Source organism: Bos javanicus, chromosome 12 (genome assembly GCF_032452875.1).
Source record: "Bos javanicus breed banteng chromosome 12, ARS-OSU_banteng_1.0, whole genome shotgun sequence".
Taxonomy (NCBI): Eukaryota; Metazoa; Chordata; class Mammalia; order Artiodactyla; family Bovidae; genus Bos; species Bos javanicus.
Window position 1 is genome coordinate 34,286,505 of NC_083879.1, and position 20,782 is coordinate 34,307,286.

The following is a 20,782-nucleotide window of genomic DNA, read 5'->3' on the forward strand; positions in this document are numbered from 1 at the left end:
AATCAGAGGCTGGTTTGAGTTATGCAGCCATTGGTATGAAATAGGAAATAGCAAGAGTCAAGCGTGGATTGTTCTTTATGAGTTATGGATTTGGTTCTTGTTGTGCTAGGCTTTGCTTCTGTTACATGAAACTTGTTTATTCAGGGGATTGTTGTTGGGGTCCATAACTGTGTTCCTTGCTAATCTGGGGTGTGTGAGGTTTAACAGTATGAATTGATTTTGGAAAAATAGTCAACTGTTTCCAAAAAGTGTTACTACCCAGGACTTGGTTATTATTTGGGGCTGTATTCCATCTTTGCTTTTCAGTGTTTTCGCGAGTGTTGGCACTAGACTAGTTCCTAGGTGAACTAGAAAGGTGGTTCTCTCCCACTGGGAGGTTATCACCTGGAACCCATGTATTCTTTTAAAGGACTAAATGCTTCATGGAAAGCATTGTGGCTGACTGCTGCACATCATGCAATGGGATGCTTAAAAAAGAAAAGAGTCCCATCTCAGTTTTTGTCTTAAATGAATTCCAGTCGCTCACCCTGGAATGAATGGGAATTACAGGTGAGAGCTGGAGGGCAGCGTGGGCCTCCCCGCAGTGCACTGAGTACTCTGTGCTTCTCGCTGGCCTTCCCTGTTTTGACTGGCTCCCTGTGCTGGCTGAGCACAGAAAGGGGTGCGGTGAGGGCTTCACTGACGCAAATTCAGAATAAAAAAAACACAAGTGGCTCAGTGGTTTCTGCGTTCAGGGCTCAGGCCTGCCTGCCGAGTGGCTGTGCCTGTCACTGAGTGGCTGGTGACCCCAGGTCCTACGTGGAGGACAGCTGGCTGCCTGCCGGCCTCCTGGGCTGGGGGTGCGCCTGTGTTTACCCCAGGGCAGCCGGCCGATGGAGCCCGCCCCCCGCATTCCTCCACCCCGGGCGGGCACAGGGCCCGGTCCTCCCTCCCACGTGTGTGTGTGGAGGCCAAGAGAAGCCGGGTTCAGCGCCTGTACTGAGCCCGATACTCTGGGAGGCACAGCCGGCCAGGCCTCCTGCGAGGGGTCTGCGCCCTCCCTCCCCAAGTGCCCTCGGGCTCCAGGCTCCAGCCCTGCCTGCCTTTGAGCCTGGCTGCCAAGAGAAGGAAGGCGTGGGCTCTGCTGGGGTCATCTCTGTTCCTGATGGTTCTGTGTGTGCCCAGCACTGTCTCTCATGTACCCGCTGTGCTAAGTGTGTATGTGTGTAAACGTGATGGAAACGACCGCAGATGCAACAGCGGAGAATCAAGTGGAGAGCTTGCTTACTGGGGGGATTCTGTCTCAGATGAGAGCCCCGAGTGGGCAGGGGACCCTGAGGGACAGCCTGGCGGCCCTCCAGAAAAAGATCTGGCAGGAGCAGGTGGGGAGGGTGGGTGGTCAGCAGTCCTGCCCTGTGGCTGTGGTCAGCGAGGCCGAGGCCCCGGGCAGGTGCCCAGCAGGCTTGCTTTGGAGCCAGACAGACCAGGACTTGAATTCCAGCCCCAGGACTGGGGAGCAGTTCCTTCACCTCTTGGAGCCATAGTTTGCTCTTGTGTTGACAGACAGTTATGGTTCCAGGACGCTTCCAGTGTGGGGCCTGGTACACATGGAGTTTATCCCAGGGATGTGGTGAAAGCAGCCGGGTTCCTTCCCAGGGTGGTGCAGCCCGCCTGCGAGGCACTGCCAGGAGCTGAGAGGGGTGCAGTGGGCACGAGCTGCCGGGGCGCCCAGTGGAGGAGCGGGGCGCGGGCAGAGGCCCGGGCAGCCACCATCAGAGCTGAGCTGGAGGAGTAGTAGCAGCTTGCTGAGGGGGGACAGATGCTAAGGGATCAGCCCAGGGGAGAACCCAGGGCCTAAACCCAGGCCTGCACCGGGGGCTGAGACTGTCCCGCCTCTGGGCCCCCAAGAGCACAGAAGCCCAACCCCAGCCCCATCTCAGGACTCTGAGGGCCCCTCCACGGGGTACAGAGCATGGAGGATGCACAGGGCATGGCTTGCCTTTAAATTGAGAAGTAAAAATACTCGCACGTGGTTTGAGCCAAAGCTTTCTAAACAAACCTTTATAGGAACAGGCCACCTGGGGGTTTGGTATCAGTTCAGTTCAGCCACTTAGTCGTGTCCGACTCTTTGCAACCCCATGGACTGCAGCACGCCAGGCTTCCCTGTCCATCACCAACTCCTAACTCATCAGAGTCTTTTCTAAGGAGTCAGTTCTGAGGGGGGACTGGTATAAATGGGGAGGTTCTGGGGGCTTTGGTATAAATGAAGCTCTATCTTGGTGTGACCCTTGTCAATGCTCGGGCATCAAGGGTAGCAAGGCCCCAAGTCTAATCCAGACGTGAAGTTCTGTCCTGGGAGGGGCATTTCCAGGAGACCCATGGGCATCATGAAGGGTTATCAGTGGAGGGCAGCGCGTCCAAGTCAACTGCCCTTTTTGACTGTATTGTCATCGACGTGTTTAGAAGACTCACAGAGCCCTGCCCTGTGTGTGGAATGGTTTGAAAGTCTAGGTAAGGCATAAGAGGACCATCCTGATGGTGTCAGGTTGAGCCCTGAACAGGAAGGGTGTCTCCTGTAACTAGGTGTGAGCTGACACTGACCAGCACGGGCTTCCTGGTCCCTCAAGGTCGGCGCTGGGGCAGGAGGGGTGGATATGAGAGACTCAGAACAGCTCAGGAGGGTGTTACAGTGAAGCTGCTGAAATATAAGGACAGTGTAAATACGGTGAGCATTTTAAAGTGAGTAAATCTAATAGGCTTCTAGGACGTGAGAGGCAGAGACTGTTCCTGCCACCTGGGGCTTGGCCAGTGGCGGCGGGGCAGTGGGGAATGTAGGCAGGAGCACGAAATCCCAACCTCACCCCTCACCAGGGAGTGAGAGCTCGGTGCCCGGAAGGAGGAGGGGGAGCTTATGGGCTTTCTGGGTGGGGCGTCGCTCCAGGTGGAGTGGTCAGCGTGGACTGAAGGACTGTGTCCTTTTTTGCTGAAAGCAAGGAACACTCGCTGGCACACAGTGGCTGAAGCCGAGGCATTGAAGCAGCCAGATCCGAACCCACTGCCCTCCAGCTTGTCTTGCTGTGGAGACGAGTCTCACAGCATGCCTCCCAGGGCAGGTCCCTGCACTGGGGTTGAGGAAGTCGAGCTTGGGCGCCCATGGTTCTAGAATGCAGCCAGGCGTCAGAATCGCTTGGAAAGAGAGCTCTGGAAAGAGATTCTTGGCAAACACCCCCTCCTGCTCCTCCCCCTGCCCCTGCCCCCTGGAGGACCTGGCTCTCTGGCCCAGTGCCAGAGTCTGTTTTTCTGAACCTTCCCCACCCTCACCCCCACCCCAAGCCCAGGATGGGAAGCCATGGACCCTGGGTGTTTGGGGACCACTGAGGGGGAGTGGTCCTGAGGTCAGGGGGAGGGTGGTTCTGACATCGAGGCCCCCTGTGTCCATGCTTGCACCCTCTCTGGCATCTCATGGCTCAGGGGCCGCCCTGGGTGCAGGGACGTGGCCGGTGGTCCAGCCCCCCGCAGCAACAGCACCCTGTCAAGTCCACCCTGGGCTCTGAGCACAGGCTACCTGCCCACCCGCCCAGGTTTGCTGTTTTGCTCTTCAGATGGGAAAGATGGGAAATGAGAACAGTTTATCTCCAACCTGAGGAAGCCTGAGGGGTCAGCAGGTTTCCTAAAATGTGTATTTTTAATGGATTATTCCAAGTGCAGGAATTTTCCTGAAGTGACCTGTGTTTTAGTGGGAATGCTGAGTGTCCACACCTGTGTGGCCCGCATGGCAGGTGCCCAGTTATGACTCCCACTGTGTCAGCTGTTACCTTCCTCTCACCTGTCACCTGCCCTCCCCAACCCCGTGTGACAGGTAAGAGAAAGGCAGTCTCGGGGAAGCTCGGGCCAGGGCCTGGCTGGGACCCCAGCAAGCTCTTGTGCTTTTGAAATTCTGTCACTCTGAGCAAAAGCCCTTAAATCTGCAAAATTAGGCCATATGGGAAAAACTCCCCCTGGGACAGGGACTGGGGGCCTGTGTGCTGTAAGGGGGACTTGGGGTCCTGTGGGAGGGCCTTGTCCTTGGTGCGTATTACAGTCCAAGGTTCTCCATCAGTGGTGGTATTGACATGTCCTGTCCTGAAAACTCGCCTGGAGGGCCCGTTGCCAGGTTTTGTTCCTCACAGACATGAAATCCAGGTCCAGACAGAAGTTGTCACCCTCCCGAGGGGAGTGGACACGCCTCTTTGCTGGCGTTTGTTTATAAGCTCACATGGTCTCTACCAAGTTTGCAGCAGTCCTGACTATGAAGGCACGTCCACTTGGGCCACAGTGGTCTCTCCTGGATGTTCCTGAAGCTGAGCTGGGCCAGGGCTGGAAGGGTGGATGGGGTTTCCTCAGATCGGTGCATGCAGGAAGCAAGCAGAGCCTGGGGGAGGCAAGAATTCGGGTCTGAATCTTAGGATGAGACTGTGTGAGGGGTGGGCAGGTGAGGGGGGAGGTGGTCCGCCTGGCGCAGCCCCTAGAGTCCTAGGATGCGTGCCTTTCCAGGGGACGTTGACATGACAATTAAGCAAGCACGGGTAGTTCACATTACACACGTGTAGAGTGTCTGCACACAATTGCTGCACTGTCCCAGAGTTGTCCCTGCAGGTGTGTGTGCCGTCATGAGTGTGCAGGTCTTTTAGACCCGAAGGACGTCCCCTGTGGGCGTGGCTGCAGCTGTGAGGGCGCAGTGGACAGAGGAGCGAGCATGTCCCCTCTCAGATTCCTCTGTCTTAGGGGTCGAGGTTTCCGTTTCAGTTTGCAACAGTCTTTGCTCACCATTCACAAGATCCTTTTCAAACATAGCTTTCGCACACCTACTTATTCAACAACCCTGAACATTCATTGGAAGGACTGATGCTGAAGCTGAAGCTCCAATGCTTTGGTCACCTGATGCAGAGAGCAGACTCTCTGGAAAGACCCTGATGCTGGGAAAAATTGAAGACAGGAGGAGAAGGGGATGACAGAGGATGAGATGGTTAAGATGGCATCATCGACTCAATGGACACAAGTTTGAGCAAACTCAGGGAGATGGTGAAGACAGGGAAACCTGGCATGCTGCAGTCTGTGGGGTCGCAGACGGTTGGACATGACTGAGCAACTGAATGAGAATAACTTATTCAACAAAAGAAATGATGCTGCTGGCGAGGACCTGGAGACTTGGAAGCCCAAGTGCTCCTGGTGGGACATAGAGCAGCATGGCCACTGTGGGGAACAGCGTGCAGGGACCTCAGAAAGCTAAGTAGAATTTCCACACGACCTGGTCATCCCACCTCCGGACACACATCCAGGAGAATCCAGAGCAGGACCTGGAGGAGGTGTTCGCACAGCCGTGTTCAAGAGGTGGGAGCGCCCCAAATGCACCTGGACGTTTGGATGGATGAAGAAAGCTCGGTATCAGGTGCAGTGGAAGGAAATCGGATACAGGCAACTACATGGGTGAACCTTGAGGACATTGTGCTGAAGGGAACAAATCCACTACAAAATCACTGTGGGACTCCACTCAGTGAAGAGTGTAAAGTGTTCAGAGCCCAGAAACAAGGTGGAAGGCTCGTTGCCAGGAAACGGGGGTGTCAGTCTTCAGTGGGGCCAGAGTGTCAGTTTTGCAAGATGAGAAAGTTCTGGGGTTGGTTGCACAACCACGGAACGTAGTCAACGCTGCTGAAGTGTACACTTACACATGGCCGGGATGGGCCATTCTACGTGTATTTTACCACTAAAGGAAGGAAAGAAGGAAGCTAATTAATTAAGGTTCCTCTTTCATTATTAGAATGTATTAATCTGTCCTCATTTTGCGGAAGTGCATTTTGAGAGTCAGTAGTAGGTCCACATCATGCAAAACAGCCCTAAATAAAGTCACCGCTGAAAACCAGACAAGAAAGAGTGACACATAATAACCTCCAGAAAAGGCCCCGTGTGAACCTGGGTCTGCAGGTGACACACAGGCCTCGGTGAGAAGGCGACACTGGTGAGCAGGCGGGCTTGGGGAGGCCTGCCCAGCGGGGTGGGCTCTGCGGGGGAGGGGGGCATTTAACTGGAAGGGAATGGAGGTTCCCTGCAGAGGAATCTGCACTGAGGCAGTTGGTCGCTGCTCTGGGGTTCTCATGCACACAAGAGAACCGTGTTTTCAGAAGTCAGCCTGGGAGCCGCATAGGGTGTGGCTGGAGAGGGTGGTGGGGATGGTAGGCAGGAAGACCTGGGTGTATACCCCGCCTCCACCGACCCTTGTGCCCCCAGAGGAGGAGTTAAACTCCTGGGAGCCTGAGTTCCCTCACCAGCAGTCTGCCGTTCATTTATTGAGTGCCTTCTGCACGCCAGGGGTTACACTGGGTGCTGGGGTACAAGAATAGACCCCGCCTGTTCCCTCAAGAAGTTCTGACCTCAGAAGGGAAACCCTCACAAAAGCAGGAGTGTGGGGTGACAGGAACCCTGCTCTGTGCAGACAGAGCATCAGAATCTGCCCCTGCCCCTCCCATCCAGACACTGGAGAAACCCCACTCCCTGAAATACATGTGAACCATAGTACAGGCGCACAGGGGGCCATCGACTTAGAAGGGGCTTTAAGATCCTGAAGGCAGTTAAGATCACGAGGGGAGAAGGACAAGGGGCTCCGACAGACTGGGGTGGCGTGGTCCCCGCTCCCTAGTCAGCTGTGAACACCGCGCTGTGGTCGGGCAGCTCCCCGAGGGCTCCGTTAGAGACGGGCTGCAGGCTCGTGTTGCCTCCCTGGTGTCTGATATGAGACGCATGTGCCTCGAGCAGGTGTGTCTGCCTCCTCCAGGTCCTCTCCCCAACCCCAGAGACACCCCTGGAAAGACCACAGAGCAGTGTGACACAGCACAGGGCAGGGGTGGCCGCACGGCACACACACATGCACACACACAGCAGGCACCCTGGGAGGTGTGCCCTGAGCGAGCGGCAGGGCTGGAGGGAAGGGCAGAGGAGAGCTGGGGCCTGGTGTGCAGAGCGGGGGCGCCCGGCCCTGGGTAGACAGGTGTCTGCAGGGCGCTTGCAATGTGGCCTGTCCAGAGGGATGGGCTGGGGACTGTAAGATGCACTTAGGTCACAAAGACTTGGTACAAAGTAAGGAATAGGAACTGTCTCACTTTTAAAAAGTTACAAATAATTTTCAAAAATCTCATTTTTAAAAACAGCTTCTTCAGTTTAGAAATAGACCTGTCCCTGAGAGTGAAGTGACTGGAAATTCCAGCTGGTAGGTCCTTGAAAGAATCATCAGGGCTCTCCCTCCGGCATCACCGTCCGGCCAGCCTTCCTCCTCCTGCCCCCACTGCAGCTCTCCCCTGACTCCCTTTCCCATTAATTCTCCCAGTAACCTGGGATTTTCTGAACCGGGTAGACTTTATCCTCTCTGTTGCCCCCTCGTCACCTGGACCTGCATGTCCTTGAATATCACACCCCGTCCCCGCCCGCCAGCCGTCTGTCTGAAGGAGAACCGTGGTGCCTTCTGTTTCAGTGACCCACCTCCCACAACTGGTGGTCTGCCCACACCCCCTACCTGCTTCAAGCTGTGGCCAAGTTGCTCTTGTGCGTCCCAGCACACCAACATGGATGTCCTCTCCTCAGTGACTACTGTTAGCGAGTCCCAACTAGAATCAAGGATGCTACAGACTTGACACACATTATCTCATCTAATTCTCCAAAAAGAAAGAGACTACTGTTTACAACAGAAGGATTGGAGCTCAGGGAGATGGGGTGCCTGGTTGGGCTCCCTGCCTGGAGAGGGGCAGGCTTGAATTCAGACTCTTAACACCTGATCTCTGTCTGCAGTGCCAGGGACCCATCACTCCCCTGCCCAGGCCCCTCCTTGCTCTCCAGTCCCTCTTTGTTCGAGGTCCTGGTGTCCAAGTGCAGCTACATGTGTCCACAGTCAGGAGCCAGGCCCCTCTCCCAGGAGACCCTGTCCTTCTCACAGGGACGTTTGGTGACAGATGAGCCTTGGCAAGGAGCCCACCATCGTGAAAGGAGATAGGAGTGGCCAGGTGGTCCATCCTGAATGCTGCCCCCATCCTCAGAAGGTGCTGGGTAACTCGTAATTGTGACACGTGAGCCCTGGCCTTTGCTGTGTGGACGACTAGGAAGCCCAGCTGCTTGGCTCCACTTAGGATACCCTCAGCACCTCCTGATTCAACAGCACACACTGTGCCTTGCAGGGAAACATGGCAACGGGCTTAAAAATATATATATATAAATTTTCAACTTTGTTTTCCTCCTCAAGCTTATTTAGAAACACTGCATCTTTTGCATCCACTTTGGAGCACAAATTTCCAAGTACGTCACATGTTGTTTGCTCAGTATCCTGACTCAGGGAATAACCCTGCACGTCCCATCTGCAGTGGTCTCTGAAGTGTCCCCTTCCCACTGACTGGGACATGAAGCGCTGGCTCCTCCTCGCGTCAGCTGCTATCTTTGGATTATAATAGCTCAGTAGACATTTTCTAATGGTTTCTTACTCTGGGTAGGACAAAAAATGACAACTTTCCCACGAGGGCGCATTCTCAGAGCTCACAGGTTTTATCCTTATATTTTTGCCATTAGCTGCATCCTTTAAACCACACCGTTGCTCTCTCTCTCTCAGTTTCTTCCGATGGAGGTGCGGAGCCGTCTGCCCTAGTGGATGACAACGGCAGCGAGGAGGACTTCAGCTACGAGGACCTGTGTCGGGCCAACCCCCGATACCTGCAGCCGGGTGGGGAGCAGCTGGCCATCAATGAGGTACTGGGGTCCATTCCACACGGTGGTGGCCAGTGTGTCTGGGCCCAGAATCCGCTCCTACTTGTCTCTCTGGTTATTTCTTAGTGAATGTATTCTAACACGGAGAACTCCGTTAGGCATTTTCAAGGGTGATTTATGTGATTAAGTATTGCAGACAACCGAAGCTGTCCCTCCCAGTCAGCAGACTGTCATGACGCCTGGAGAGGGCTTCTTGGTCCAGGCAGTGCCCTGCCTACCTTTATAAAGGTCTCACAGCCCTTGTGGGCAGCGAGCGTTAGTTACTGCCCACGTTTTGGCAAACTCTCGGAGACTAAGAGGCTGAGCGACCTACTAGGGTGACAGAGCAGAAGTGAAGCATGCCTTTCTCTGAGCTTCTTTCTGCTCCTCTGCATCGTTAGCCCTTTTTTACAGAAGTCTTTGCAGCAGCCCCTCTAGCCCTGGGAGCCCATTTGGAGGCTCAGAAACCCCCTAGGGGGGTGAACAGTCCAGACAGTCTCACTTGTTGGGTGACTGATTTATGGATTGAGTGGGCTCAGGGGTTCCTTTAAGAGCACGTGAAGGTGCCCCCCGGGTTCTTTCCCCCGTTGTGTCCTGTGACATCAGGTGCTTGAGCATCATCCTTGGGGGCCGGGGGGCTCAGGGTCCCCAAGCTCGGTGCTGAGCGCCCACCTCTCCATTCCAGCTGATCGGCGATGGCAGCGTGGTCTGCGCAGAGGCCCTGTGGGACCACGTGACCATGGACGAACAGGAGCTGGGCTTCAAGGCGGGGGACGTCATCCAGGTCCTGGAGGCTTCGCACAAGGACTGGTGGTGGGGCCGCAGCGCAGACAGGGAGGCATGGTTCCCAGCCAGCTTCGTTCGGGTGAGTGTCCTGTTTCCAGCGGCGGGGCGGGTCAGGGGCAGTGCCAGGGCCGCTCTTTCCTTATCACCCATTGAACCAGACCTCTCTGCGGTCAGGGTGGGTGGTGGAGCAGTGTCCACGGGGGTCAGCTGGGCAGCTGGTGTCGCTGCTGCGTTTGCGATGCTCGGCTGGGCACCTGCGGGCTCAGGATCCCTGCCGCCCTCCTGACCGTCCTGGGGAGTGGAAACCAGGGGACCCAGGCCCGGTGCTGCCCCACTGACTGTTTTCCGCATGTGGCCGCAGCTGCGCGTCAACCAGGAGGAGCTGTCGGAGGGCTCCAGCGGCAGCCCCGGCGAAGAGCAGGAGGAGGACACAGGTAGGGCCCGCCACAAGCACCCAGAGAGCAAGCAGCAGATGCGGGCCAACGTGGTCCAGGAGATCATGGACACCGAGCGCGTGTACATCAAGCACCTACGGGACATCTGTGAGGTGGGCCTGGGCGACGCCCGTGCAGCGCGTCCCTGTCCCTGTCCCGTGGCCCCTCCCCTTACCCGTGGCTCCTCCCCTGTCCCACGGCCCCTCCCCTTACCCGCGGCCCCTCCCTCCTGGCTCAGGTGTTTCCAGAGCCCCGCCCTCCCCCACCTCGCCCAGCACTCCCCCACCTCGCCCAGCACCCCGGGCAGTGTGGACGGCTCGCCGTCCTCAGGGTTCAGTGCCGCCACCCTGAGCCTCAGTCAGAGGGAGTGACCGTCCTGGGAGGCGCACCTTTGAGACCCTCCTGACCCCCTCTGAAGCCCCGCGGGGTCCGTCTCACCCAGACGCAGACAGGGACACAAGTATCCTCTGGTGACACCCCGACTCTTTCCTACGTTGTTCGGGATCCCGTTGGCAACAGTCTCCCCCCGCCCCCCGCCACCATGGTATTTCCCGTTTTTGTGGATTCTGTACAGTGGTGCGCTAGACTGTCCTGTGCCCACTCTGGTCACTCAAGCCTCCTGGCCATGAATGCGGACCCTGCACTTTGCGGTCAGCTGAGAGAGCCCAGCAGGAAGCAGGCCAAGTGCGCCTCCCTCTGTGGGGTTGGCTTCACCCCCAGATAAGGACCCCCAGCCTTTGGCTTCTGTGTCTTGTTCCTTGGGAACCCGCGCTTGAGGGAGCAAAGCCTCATTTTAGGGGAACAGCCCCTGCTGATGACTGCTGAGCACGGCCATGCCCTTCGACCGGGGTAAGCTGACCTCACAGCACTCAACGGCTGGTCCATGCGCCCGGAGGGCAGATGAGGAAGCCCAGGTGCCCACGAGTAAGCAGGTTTGGAATGTAAACCAGACCCGCCACCCTCCAGCCTGTGGTCTGTTCTGCCGTAGTCAGTTCAGTCTGTGCAATTACACGGTGCCCACTTGGGGACAACTGTAGGTGTTCCACGGCCTTTCCATCCTAATGCCATTCCTACCCCTAATGCCATTCCTACCCGCGTGCATCCAGGGTGTAGAGAATTAGTGGTGCTGTCATCAGTGCAGCCTCAGGTTGGAGATATCCAGGTTTGTGTCGTTTTTCTCCAAAAAGCGGGTGCCGGTGGAGCCCCGGCTAAACCATCCTTGGCCCTGGACTGTGACAGGGAACAGTCAGCGACGTGCTGGGCAGGCCTTTTTGGCTGTGATGTGGAGTTAAGGATGGGAGCCCGGGCATTTTAGGAGTTTAGAGAAAGTATGGCAGGACCAATTTCTGAGCTCTAATGTTTGAAACCAAGCCACCTGTTTCATGAGTATAATATGGAAGCTTTCTGTGGTTTCTTGAATTATAAATCCAACCACACTTACATTTTCTTTTTCCTTTTGTCTTTAACATATTTAGGGCACATCTTAGCTGTGGGAGTATAATTAGCCCATCAGGGACCCCCTTAGGTTAATATAATTTTCTCTAGTTAAAATTCACTCTAGGGCTTCCCTGGTGGCTCAGTGATAAAGAATCCACCTGTCAATGCAGGCGACATGGGTTCATTCCCTGGGCTGGGAAGATCCCACGTGCTTCAGAGCAACTTAGCCCCTGCACCTCAACTACTGAAGCCCACACACCTGGAGCCTGTGCTCTGCCATAAGAGAAGCCACTGCAATGAGAAGTCTGCACGCCACGACTAGAGAGTAGCCCCCACTCGCCGCAACTAGAGAAAAGCTTGTACAGCAAAGACCCAGAACAGCCAAAACTAAAAAATAAATTGTACATATATATTTTTTTAAAAAGCCCACTCTTAAGATCATGTCTCTGGGCCCCCAAAAGCAGTATGATTGAAATAATTTCTGTGAATTCTAGATTCATAAAAAAGAGTTTGCTTTCCTGTGTTGTAGGGCTACATTAGACAGTGTCGCAAGCACACGGCAATGTTCTCGGTTGCACAACTGGCCACCATTTTCGGAAACATTGAAGACATTTACAGATTCCAAAGAAAGTTCTTGAAAGACCTTGAGAAGCAGTACAATAAAGAGGAACCTCACCTGAGTGAAATAGGGTCCTGCTTCCTTCAGCACGTACGTCACCTTTTACTTCTTATTAATCATAACGTCACATTGAGTTAAGTAATTTAGAAATGTTTCCCTGCGAAGAAGAGGGGTCCCTTTCTATTTCTTTGTTTGATTAACTTCCCATAGGATGGAGGCGTCACTTGCAAATTAAGTTGATTAGTTTATATGGTTCATCTTGACCTAAATACCCCAGGTCTATATTTTTTTCAAAATCTTCTCACTTCTCTGGGGTTTGGAGTTAGTGGAGTAACTACTTAGAGGTGGCTGGGAGGGGCCCCCAGGGAGTCCGGGTTGGGGGGCAGCGGGGAGGAGGTGGGTACGTGGACAGCAGGTTCAGCCCAGGAAGGAGGCCTGTGACCCTGAGGCAGGGCTCTGCGTCCCCCTGGTCACCGGGAGAAACCCACCAGAGGGCAGGAGGCAGCCAGGGCAGAAACCAACGCCTCCCCCTTGTCCCGGGTGACGTGGAGGGCGCCACCCCCCAGGGAGGACTATGCCCCTGCCACACTCTCTGGGAGGTCCATGGAAGGAGCCGGTTTTGGGGAGGGGGGATGCTGTGTCCTCTGCAGCCTCCCCCTCCACCCCTCCACCCCTTCCTGCTCGGAGGAGTCTGCGCCACGGGCTCCCCTGTCCGGGATGGGGGTGGAGGGACTGGTGTTTTCAGCGCTTGCGGAGCCCGGAGCTCCCGAGCTGACACGGCTCCACGCCCTCCGCAGCAAGAGGGCTTCGCCATCTACTCAGAGTATTGCAACAACCACCCGGGCGCCTGCGCGGAGCTGGCGGGCCTGATGCAGCAGCGCCGCTACCGGCACTTCTTCGAGGCCTGCCGGTTGCTCCAGCAAATGATCGACATCGCGCTGGACGGCTTCCTGCTGACACCCGTGCAGAAGATCTGCAAGTACCCGCTGCAACTGGCCGAGCTGCTCAAGTACACCGCGCCGGAGCACAGGTGGGGGGCAGAAACCCGGAAGTGGAGGGCCGCCTGCGTCATACTGTTATTACCTAGTGGAATCAGAGTACCATTATAGAGGGGGAGGACACACAGGACCCCTTAAGGAGCAGGCAGTTTCCAGGGTGTGTTGAGTAGGGGCCACGGCTTCCTGAGGTCCTGCTGGGCTCCCCCCCGTTCTGGTGCAGTGCAGTGCTTGCTCTGTCCCCAGCCCGCCCACCCTGTCCCTCTGGCTCTGCGCACAGGGCTTCTGGTTGTGGTTACTGAACTCTCCACCTCCCTTTGGGGCTTATTTGTGAATTCTCCTGAAGGACCCCCCCCCCCCCCCCGCCAATTATCCTTTGCTTACGAATAGCAGCTTGTCGTTTTCCAGAACCATGTACAGAACCATGTCTGATCTTGCTGTGATTGGATGTCAGCTGTCTTCCTTTCGGTCAGCTCTGGAACGTGGGTGAGGGTCTCCCCCATAGGCCTGGCTGCTTGGCGCCCTTTGCTGACAGCAATTATCCCTCGATGAGTTTTCAGCAGCCTACAGCTGGGGGCCAGTGGGGACGCGGCTGTCGTCCAGCAGTATTTTAGGATAACGCTTCTGTGTTTGTGAAAACCAAACCTTGTCCCTGACATCCGTGTCACAGCACAAGGCCTTCCCTCCGCCTGCCGCCCTTTGAAGGACAGGGGTCCATTGGGAAGAGGGAGCCGGGAGAGGACAGTGCCTGGAGGAATTTGCTGTAGCAGACCACCAACTCTGCTTAACATCTGTCTATTGCCCTGAGAACAGTAGATTCTCCAGGCAGCGCCCACCCTGCAGGGTGCAGGGGACTGGTCATTCTTCTGTGCTCAGCCGCTGGACTCCTGCAGAGAGATGGGCCTGGGAAACAGGGCTTTTCACAATTAGATGGAAGGTAGAAGGGAAGAGCAGGGTCGCTTAACGACATGCCCAGACAATGATGTTAGTTTAAAGAATCAAGATGAAAGGACTAAGAGAAAGGAGTTTGTTGAAAAAAATTAAAAAGAAGCTGTTATTTTTTTTTTTCTTTTTCTGATGGGAAAATCAGAAAACTTCAATTAAAAAAAAATACCAAAGTCAGGCAAGTCACAAATTTAAGAAATCTGTTTGAAGAGAATAAAAAGACGTCATGATGAGGAACCAGAAAAAATAAAAATGCAACTTAAGAAGCAGAACATCTTGAAAGATGGGAAAGCTATACCAGGGGTGCACTCATCACCCTTCAGCACTTAATTTTTCTCTTTTTAAGGGCATTTTTCACTATGAAGCATTTGCATACTTTGTTTCACCAAAAAAAAAAATCATTTTAAAGGAAATGACAAAAGGCCATTTCCTCATCTGAAGTAAAACAAACCAAAATATTTAAAAATACCATTACATTCTGCCTCTTTTCTGGAATTGTACAGAAAAAATTTGTAGAAAAACAGTAATTTTGCATACTTTTCCTTATTGCTGGAGCCCTCTCTGGGGGTTTGCTCCCGTTTTTTTGGCAACCCCCGTGCGCCACTTGGTTCTTCTTTTCTGCTCTGCTTCTGTCTGAAGACGGTGGGGTCTGATCTGCCTGGAGATGGGGGTGGGGTGGTTGTTCATTTGCTAAGTCAGGCCTGACTCTGGGAGCAGAGGAACTGCAGCGCGCCAGGTTCCTCTGTCCTCCACTATTTCCAGGAGTTTGCTTAAATTCCTGTCCATTGTCGGTGATGCCATCCAACCGTCTCATTCTCTGCCGCCCCCTTCTCCTTTTGCTTTCAGTCTTTTCCAGCATCAGGGTCTTTTCCAGTGAGTCAGCTCTTTGCATCAGGTGACCAAAGTATTGGAGCTTCAGTGGGGTGGGGAGTGTTTAGTAAACAGCAGAGTCTGCTCCCAAGGCTTTTTCCCTGTTGTGAAGGACTGCAGTCCAGTCCACCCAAGACCCTGGGGCTGTGTCTGTCCTGGAAGACACAGGGAAGTGCTGGGGGAAAGACTTAGCTCTTAGCCAGGCGACTGCTTTCCACATCTCCGAAGTGTTGGTGATGGGCAGGGAGGCCTGGTGTGCTGCAGTCCATGGGGTCACAAAGAGTCGGACAGGACTAAGTGACTGAACTGAACTGGAAGTGTTAATGCAGAACGAGACCTGCATGTAAACCTTTCTGGCCCCAGGCAGGCTCTCCTGCAGCCTGTGTGCAGACCAGAGCCTCTGTTTTCCTGGTGTCTCCAGGGTCTAAGGGGCTGCTGGGCAGGGGGACGTGGCAGTTTTGTTGACTGCAGTGTGGAAAGCACCAGAAATGAAGGTGCTCGGACACAGGAACTGTCGGTCAGCATTTACACAACTCACTCGTGTCCTCCCATGTAAGACGAGGCTCAGCCAATCACTCCTGGAATGAGTACTGACCGTCACAGAACTTTACAGGGAAAACAAGCTCTGTGTGGACCAGAGCCAAAACAGAGGCCTGTCCCTTATTTGTTAATGAAAATCACCCCTCATCACTGTGGCTAAAACTTATTTCTTGTGGTCTTTGCTTTCATTCACTGTGGTTTCTGGGAAACGATTGATGACATTCTTATTCCAGAAAACTCTGCTGGCATTTGGTCTGCTCCCTTAGCCTAGGCGGACTGTAGCCTACTCACGGAGGAACAATGGCTGTTGTTTAGAGGCCGTCCTGTCTAGGCTGTCAGTATACAATCAAGGGTGGAGCGTGTTGCTTCTTGTGTCCTTGTTTGCCTGTCGCCTGTTACGTGGTTAAAAGTAACCCCTTACTTTGCAGTGATTATGACAACATAAAGGCAGCATACGAGGCCATGAAGAATGTCGCCTGCCTGATCAATGAGCGGAAACGCAAGCTGGAAAGCATAGACAAGATCGCGCGGTGGCAGGTGTCCATCGTGGGCTGGGAGGCAAGTTGGAGCCCATGGCCCTCAGCACCGAACGCCCCTTCACCCCCTGCCTGTGGTCCCCTGGTGGGATGACGCACTTCACAACCTGTGATAGGTTCCCTCTGCCCATGGCTTCCGTGGTGTGATGTTTTGATTCACGCTGTTGAAGTTAGCAGTCAGATGCTTGACCCTCCACCTCCACTGGGAAGTACTCTGAAGAGCGTCTTCAGAGTACCCAATAATCAGTTTACTGGGTACATCCTTTTTCCCTCCTGCCTGATGGTGGGCTCCATGAGGGCGGCTGGAGCGTGCCCACAGAGCAGCAGGTTGTGTGGAAGTGGGAGTGCGTGTCCCCTGTGACCTGGGCGAGAGGGATGCTCCATCTGTAAGGCGGGGGGCAGGCAGGAGAGGAGTTTCCTGCAGGGCTGGTGAGGGCTGTGTGAGGCGGTGCAGGGCAGCACTGACACACAGCCTGAGTGGTGGTCCAGCGTGCGCACACACACATAGGCACACACACACACATGCACACACACACACATACACGCACGCTTTTATTTATAAAAACAACAGTGACAGCAGCTAGAGCTTGTACTTGTATTGGATTCACACATGCCTGGCTCTGGTCTAAGCTGTTTAAATATATGAACTCATTTAAGCCTCTCAACAGTCCTAGGGAGTAGGAACTATTATTACCCCATTTAACAGACGGGGAAACTGAGGCACAGAAAGGTGAGGGAGCAGAATGGGCCCCTGGCCATCACCAAGGACAAGCCCATGACGTGCAGACGACTGAGATCCAGCAGGGGGCGTCCTGCCTCTGATCAGCTGTCAGAACTCACTCTCCCCAAGCGGTGAGGAAGTGGAACTTTTTTAACTAAAGCGGGTGACAGCAGTGAGCACTGGAGAGAAATACATTTCAAGGTGCTCACATTCCCTGGGTCTCAGCCTCCTGTTCTGTGAGTGAGGAAGTTGGGGCACAGAATCCCTGCAGGCTAGTATTTCACAGTCAGGATCCTTTGCCTCCAAAAATACTGTATAACTGGGATCAAGGGAGAATAAAATGTTAAAGGCCAGTATCATAGCAAATAGCATAAAGTTATGTTGGGTTAGATCCAACTTAAATACTACAGAAGTGTGTTTTTCCTCTTGCCCTTGCACTCTGACGTCTCGGGGATCATTTGTTGTCTGAAGCTTACCAGTTTCTTGCTGGCATCGTGCCATCTGGCCTTTTGTCTCCGGGGCCTTGAGCTGGTTATGCAGGGAGCTGCTGCCTGACTCAGAAGCTCCCTGCCTGCAGCCTAAGCGCCCAGCCGCAGGGGGCCCCCGCGCTCTCAGGGTCCGTCTAGGCCCGCTGCCCTTTCGGATCCTGGTGGGGTCCCTCCACCCAGCATTTTTCACCAGGTCTCTCTGATAGAGGGACCCCTTAGGTGATACACGGGCTCGCTCACATTTTCTCATGGAGTCTAAAAGATAAGAAATTCCCCACCTGAGGAGGCTGTCAGCGAGATCTGACCAGCCTTTGGGGGCCTGCCCCACATGTGGGCCCCATGTACCTGGTCGCCTGAGGAGGGTTCCTGCCAGGGTCCCCCTGTACCCCCGGCACCTGGAGGAGACCTCCCCTTGGGTGACCTCGGATGTGCTTGCACCCCTGCCCCCAGGGCCAGGACCTCCTGGAGCGCAGCTCGGAGCTGATCCACTCCGGGGAGCTGACCAGCGTCACACGGCAGGGCAAGAGCCAGCAGCGCACCTTCTTCCTGTTCGACCACCAGCTGGTGTTCTGCAAGAAGGACCTGCTGCGCAGGGACGTGCTCTACTACCGCGGCCGCGCCGACACGGATACCGTGGAGCTGGTGGACCTGGAAGACGGCCGCGACGGCGCCCGCGGGCCAGGCCTCAGGAACGCCTTCAGGCTGGCCAGCCGCACGGGCGATGAGGTGCACCTGTTCTGCGCCAGGAAGCCCGAAGACAAGGCGCGGTGGCTGCAGGCCTTCAGGGACGAGCGCCGGCGGGTGCAGGAGGACCGGGCGCTGGGTGAGCCTGGGGCCCCGCTCACCCCCACGGGGAGGAGGCCGGGGAGCCATCCGCAGGTCCTCCTGTTCCCGAACCTACTGATGGGACCAACCGGGCAAGGTGCTGTGGGTCCAGTGTTTGTTTCACAGATGAGGAAACTGAGGCCCAGGGCCCCGCCCACTCTTAGCTTAGAGCACGGCTGGTGGAGTTTTTAACACACACCGCCACCTCCCACCCCCACCACAGGGAGCCTGACGTCTGCTCTCCAGCTCTGCTCTGCACATCACACACGGTGCATCCACCTCACTTCCCTGTCTGTCCCGGCCCAGCAGCCCCCTCCCCACCCCAGAGCTCAGGGCCGCTAGGGCAGCCTTGCTTCCTGCCCAGCCCCCTCCTGTCTTTCAGCTCCCACTCCCCTAGGCTGGAGCTGCCAGGCCTGGTATTTACGACACCCCAGCCCCCTACACCCAGGTCTCCAAGCCCAGCCCAGAGCTACCCCCAGGCATGGCAGGGGTCTGAGCACAGACGGCCATATGGAGACAAGGCCTGGGCCCCGGAGACGGTGGGGTGTAGGGTGGCGTCTGCAGCCCACGGGCCCCAGACCTCAGGGGCTGAGGTTGGCCCTGCTATGAGGGGAGCTTGCCTGGAAACCAGGAGGGGCTTCAGCAGCCTCCCCTGACTCACACAAGTCCACCACGGAGACTCTCACCCATGGGAGGCCTCCCAGGTCTCACCAGTCAGGCAGAGCAGTGACTGCTTCTCAGCTTTGCCCCAGTCGGGCCTGACCGTACCCCTCTTGGCACAGCCATGCTTCCCTGTAGCTGGGGCTTGGGCGACAGGGATAGGTGGACGAGCAGATGAGGGGGAGGAGTGAATGTGTCCTCCAGGGGCCGGCAGGCCTGTGGCCCGGGCACGTGTGGGGTGATATAGGCACCCCGGCCTTGTCTAGCCTGTCGTGTATGTTCAGTGTCTCCTACTTGGACGCATCCTGGCATCATGAACCAGGCAGGCGTGGAGAGCGGGAAGGAGGTGGAGGGCCGGGCAGGTCTGGGGCCCGGAGCCTGGAAGGGACCCTAGGGCCTGTCAGGACAGGGGTCAGGTGTGTTGAGGGGCCAAGGCCCAGGACATTCTACCTTTCCACAAGGTAGAGGGAGTCCCGGCAGTGGGTCCAGGCCGGCCAGCTGCACAGGCAGAGCCCAGGTCTCTGGCTTCAGGGTGGAGGGCCTGCCCAGAACAACACGGCCACCCGGCCCCGCTCAGCCTTGCCCTTGGCCCTTGTCCACGTGGTCTGCAGTAGGGGTGCAGGAGCCAGCACCCCTGGCTCAGGTGTCACCTCTGCTTGGGGTGAAGCCAAGCTCTCACAAGGCCTGTGGCTTGGCCTCCCCCAGCACCCTCCTTGTGGGGGGACAGTGAGGGAGGCCCTGTGTGTCTGTCCATCTGGGTTTACACAAGTGGTTGGTCTGCATGGGGTCCCGGTGTGGGAAATGGTGGTGTGCCCGTCCAGATGATAGCCCTCCTCCTTGTCTGCCCTCTTCGGCCCCTTCTGCCTCCTTAACAGTTGAGGCTCTCTGCTTTGGTTGTAGAGAGGACCTCAGGGTTAACGTGGGTTTGGTGCAAGTTTTATCCTGAAGTGTCTTCATGAGTTTTGAATATACACCACATTTGTGTCTAAATCCAGGAATGGAAATTTCAGAAAATCAGAAGAAACTCGCCATGTTAAACGCTCAAAAGGCAGCACACGGAAAGTCAAAAGGTGAGTTTCGCAGACAGTTTCATCTCCTCAGTGTGTGTCAGCGTTGGAATTAAAATGGGGAGAAATGCCCGAGGTTGTGACGTGTGACCCACTCTGAGTGGAGGAGACAAGTGTGAGTTAAAAAGAATGACAGATGAAAGCAATGAACGGTTTAAAACCACCCGCGTTTGGTTTTGAACAGACTTCAGTGCGTGCTCCCGTGTGCAGAGGCGTCTGTAAGATGGTTTAACTTGGGGCGGGGGGCTTGTAGGCCCCCAGCTCTGCCCCCTGAGCCTGCAGGGGCATGGGTGGCAAGAGAGGGATTCTCCACAGGGAAGCCAGCTGGGAGGAGTGCTAAGGTTTCCCGGGTTGCCCGGCTTGCCCCTTCCCCGAGTCCCCTCGTGTCGCGCTCTCTCTCCTGCTGGGGGACAAGGGAGGCCTGTGGCCAGAGCCCGTCTTCCAGAACCCCTGCTCTGTCCTCCTCTCATGCTGACCATCACAGTCAGCTTGTGGTCTTGTAGCTAATTTATTATACCTCAGCTCAGTTGGTAAAGAATCCGCCTGCAAGGCAGGAGACCCCGGTTAGATTCCTGGGTGGGGAAGATCCGCTGGAGAAGAAGGGATAGGCTACCCACTCCAGTGTTCTTGGGCTTCCCTTGTGGCTCAGCTGGTAAAGAATCCGCCTACAGTGTGGGTGACCTGGGTTCAATCCCTGGGTTGGGAAGACCCCTGGAGAAGGGAACGGCTACCCATTCCATTATTCGGGCCTGGAGAATTCCATGGACTGTATCATCCACTGGGTCGCAAAGAGTCGGACACGACTGAGCGACTTTGACTTCACTTCACTATCGACCCCCGGTGCGCAGGTTTAAAATTCTGGCTCTAAAGAAACAGTTCTGGTTATTTTGATGAGGCGTCGGTGCCACCGATTCTAAGCACGTTACTTGCGTTCACCCATAACCCCCACGGTGGGCACTGTACCCTCTGTCTCCGAGACTGGAAAATCGAGGCTCAGAGAAACCCAGTAACTCCTCCAGCCGGTGGTGAGCGGGCTGTGAGCGGACGACGCCGGGCTCTCACCGAGCGCGCCTCCCCGCCGCTCCCCCCACACAGCGTCCACTTCCTTCCCCGCCAGTGCCTG

General features: G+C 55.6%; 1 protein-coding gene and 1 long non-coding RNA gene across 7 annotated transcripts in view; one reads left to right on the top strand and one right to left on the bottom strand.

The window, feature by feature from the left end:
• Positions 1 to 20,782, top strand: part of SPATA13 (spermatogenesis associated 13) — a 289,978-nt gene that overhangs the window by 265,284 nt on the left and 3,912 nt on the right. For 5 of the 6 annotated variants that reach the window (XM_061434945.1, XM_061434946.1, XM_061434949.1 and 2 more), the window contains 8 exons: positions 8,603 to 8,739; positions 9,422 to 9,601; positions 9,884 to 10,069; positions 11,923 to 12,102; positions 12,810 to 13,042; positions 15,791 to 15,920; positions 17,558 to 17,930; positions 19,588 to 19,662. In XM_061434945.1, coding sequence (XP_061290929.1) covers positions 8,603 to 8,739; positions 9,422 to 9,601; positions 9,884 to 10,069; positions 11,923 to 12,102; positions 12,810 to 13,042; positions 15,791 to 15,920; positions 17,558 to 17,930; positions 19,588 to 19,662 — 1,494 coding nt within the window. Of the gene's footprint in view, positions 1 to 8,080; positions 8,296 to 8,602; positions 8,740 to 9,421; positions 9,602 to 9,883; positions 10,070 to 11,922; positions 12,103 to 12,809; positions 13,043 to 15,790; positions 15,921 to 17,557; positions 17,931 to 19,587; positions 19,663 to 20,782 lie in introns of those variants that run through there. The other variant, XM_061434947.1, reaches the window with a different exon arrangement.
• LOC133258406 (uncharacterized) lies at positions 3,901 to 7,639 on the bottom strand. The gene is made up of 2 exons (XR_009740009.1): positions 7,523 to 7,639; positions 3,901 to 4,390 (listed from the first exon to the last, which is right to left on the bottom strand). It is a non-coding gene; the product is annotated as an uncharacterized LOC133258406 (long non-coding RNA).